This window comes from Octopus bimaculoides, chromosome 15 (genome assembly GCF_001194135.2).
Source record: "Octopus bimaculoides isolate UCB-OBI-ISO-001 chromosome 15, ASM119413v2, whole genome shotgun sequence".
NCBI lineage: Eukaryota > Metazoa > Mollusca > Cephalopoda > Octopoda > Octopodidae > Octopus > Octopus bimaculoides.
Window position 1 is genome coordinate 41,183,021 of NC_068995.1, and position 3,515 is coordinate 41,186,535.

At 37.0% G+C, this 3,515-nt stretch overlaps 1 protein-coding gene across 1 annotated transcript in view; it reads left to right on the forward strand.

Moving 5' to 3' along the window:
• LOC106884496 (S phase cyclin A-associated protein in the endoplasmic reticulum) overlaps window positions 1-3,515 on the forward strand; it is a 225,176-nt gene that overhangs the window by 19,367 nt on the left and 202,294 nt on the right. The window contains exons 5-6 of the mRNA XM_052973411.1: window positions 978-1,121; window positions 2,090-2,226. Coding sequence (XP_052829371.1) covers window positions 978-1,121; window positions 2,090-2,226 — 281 coding nt within the window. The remainder of the gene's footprint in view (window positions 1-977; window positions 1,122-2,089; window positions 2,227-3,515) is intronic.

A 3,515-nucleotide genomic window follows, 5' to 3' on the forward strand; every position in this document is an offset into this window, starting at 1 on the left:
TATATATATATATATATATATATATATATATATCATCATCATCATCATCATTTAACATGCATGTTCCATATTGGCATGGGTTGGACAGTTTGACATGGAGTTTGCTAACTGGAACTATCCAGACTCCAGCTGTCTGTTGGGGCATGGTTTCTATGGTGGATGCCCTTCCTCATGCCAGGAAAGTTTGCACTTATGGACATTGAACTTATCTCTTTTGATAGAAAAGAAAAACCACCAAACCCTTAACCCTTTAGCATTTAAACTGGCCCAAATATTCTGTTTTATGTTCAAACTGGCCAGATCCAGCACCTCATACATACCTTACAATGTCATTCTAAAAATAATCACATCTTGAAAATCTTGAAGCTACAAGGTAGTACATGATTAATTTTAAAAAATGTTAATAAATAGGTGCAGGCATGGCTGTGTGGTCAGAAGCTTGCGTGGCACCTTGGGCAAGTGTCTTCTAGTATAGACTAGGGCCAACCAAAGCCTTGTCAATGGATTTGGTAGACGGAAACTGAATGAAGCTTGTCATGTATATATTTATATATATATATATATTTATGTGTGTGTGTGTCTTTGTATCTGTGTTTGTCCCCACCACCATTGCTTGACATTGTAACTTAGCAGTTCGGAAAAGAGATTTATAGAATAAGTACTGGGCTTACAAAGAATAAGTCCTAGGGCCAATTTCTTTGACTAAAAAAACCCCTTCAAGCATGGCTGCAGTCAAATGACTAAAGTAAGTAAAAGAATAAATAAGGATTACATTTGATAAATTAATCTGAATGCTAAAGGGTCAATGCAGTTGCAGTTTTTCTAGGATGATGTCCCTACCTGCAACCAAATTGTAACAGCTTAATTAATAAATTTAATGAGAATTTATTCAATTGATTTACTCTTTTTAAAAAATTTTTTTTTACCTGTTTTGTGTCTCATATTAATTTTTGTTGCTTATTTTTTCAAATTTCTAGTCCTATTTCAATTGCTTGGGAAGTAAGAAAAATGTCACCTGGTAAAACCACATCTCACAGTCCGATACAAGATTGTTGTTCTCCGACATCTGCCCAGCGGGTTCTCAACTTTGGCACATCAAATGCCACAATTCAACCTTTGGAGTGAGTATTTTGTAACAAAGTAAAATTCAGTTTGAATGTTATATTCTTGACATAACATCACCGTCATTCTTTAATATCTGTTTTCCATGCTGGTATGGGCTGGATGGTTTGACAGGACAAGAACTGGTCAGTCAGAGAACTGTCCAGACTCTAGTTGTCTGTTTTGGCACAGTTTCTTTGACTGGATGCCCCTCCTAATGCCAGCCGTTTTACAGAGTGTGCTGGGAATTTTTTGTTTCACCAGCACGGGAGCATTGACATAGCACCAGCAGAAGTGCATCTCATGTGGCATCAATGTGAGTGCATTCTACGTGGCATCAATGTGAGTGCATTCTATGTGGCACCAGCAACTGCAAAACAAAAACCTCTCAGCCGGGAGAGGGATTTGGGGGGGGGGCATGGCCATAAAGAACATAATTGTATGTATGCATTGTAACAATTATCATTTTCCACATTACTAACTTCATCTGTGGAATTGGCAGTTATATCTTCAGCATCATCATCATCATCATTTTAATGTCCATTTACCCATGTTTGCATAGGTCAGATGAAATTCTTTAAGGCAGTTTTTTTCTACAGTTTTGGGTTATAATATTAATAATAATAATAATAATAATAATAATAATCTCACTTTTGGTGAGTGGGTAAGTTAATTACAACAACCACAGTGCTCACCTGGTAGTTACTCAACTGGTAATCAAGCCCAAAAGGATGAAAGGCAAAGTCGACCTTGGTGGAATTTGAACTCGGAACATAAGGATGAAATGCCACTAAGCACTCTGCCAGCTTACCAACTCAGAATTTGAATGCAGAACGTAAAGATGGATGACATGTGACTAAGCATTTTGTCCAGTGTCCTAATTATTTTGCCAGCATGCTACCTTGTAATAATAATAATAATAATAATAATAATAATAATGATATTCATAAAAACTTTAGTAAATGTGCTCTTGATTCTGTTGATAAAGGTCTCCTGTGAAATCACCCCTGGGCAACAGCTGGGCAGACCGAGTGAAGGGTATAACATCTGGACACAGTCCAGCTGTGAATAACAGTGTCACCTCAAGTGTTGCCCCCAATGAGGAGTTGAACCAAGAGAACGATGGTAAGTCATGTTAAAATCAAAATTGACTGTTCTGTTTTCCGTTGTTGGAATTTTAAAAAATGTCTTTTCACTTTTCAAGTGTCAGGTGGTGGTGTAATACTGGGGGGTGAACAGGTGTGAATCTAAAAGGTTTTTCAGTTGAACCAGATTCAGTCATTAGGTCAAACTGAGGCAATACTTAGCCAAGATACTGTGCACTTGAATGTTACCTGGAAACCTGAAATTGCAAATTAAACACTTAAAAACCACTTGGTCATGTTTAATTCTTTTTACCTTTTTGTTTTTTGCCAAAATGGCAGTCATTGCTGTCTGACTCTCTCACCTACTGTTGTTCATTTAATTGACGAATACCACAAATAGTATGTATATGTGTGTGTGTGTGTGTGTGTGTGTACATAATTGGGCATCATCATTTAACGTCTGCTTTCCGTGCTGGCATGGGTTAGACAGTTTGACTGGAACCGGTAAGCCAGAGAGCTGCACCAGGTTCCAGTTTGATTTTGACTTGGTTTCTACTGCTGGATGCCCTTCCTAATGCCAACAACTCCAAGAGTGTGATGGGTGCCTTTTACGCATCGCCGTCACAGGACACTTGTCTATATACATATATGCAGTTTTGTGCATGTGTGTGTGTGTGTGCACATGCATATTTAACTATGTTTATGTATTCTTGAGTATGTGTATGTTTGTGTAGCTCCTTGTGCATTCATGCTTATACACATGTGTATGCATGCTGGGAGGTGTGTGTCTGTACTGTAACTACAAGAAACTTAAGGCACATTACATTGCAAGTGAAGTGCTATGCCTAATGACGAAAGTAAGTCATTTAAATCCTGGCTCAGCTTGTCTAATGCAGTGGTTCACAGCTGGAGTCCATATGATCCTTGGGGGTCTATATAAGATTCTTTTTGGTCCATACAAGCAAAAATAGTAAATTGGAGGTCTGCAAGTAGTGTTTTAGGGTCCATGAAAGAATTTTTGCTTTAGATGTATTTATATTGCAAGAAACAACTAGGTTTTTTCTGACATTTTACATAGTTCCTGAAGATGTGTAAAGAAATTTTGATTTATTAAGTCTCTTAATGAATTCTTTATACTGAAATATATATTGAAGAAGATAAATATGTTCATTTGAATATATACGTTTTTGCGTCGTAACTCCTTTATTATTATTAATATAACCAAAAGGATCGATTCTTGAAGAGTCTGCATACCTTCACTGTCGTTTCTTTCTGCTATTTTGGTGATGATTTTTTGAGTTAGCTTACCAATCATTTTTGTTGGTAGTT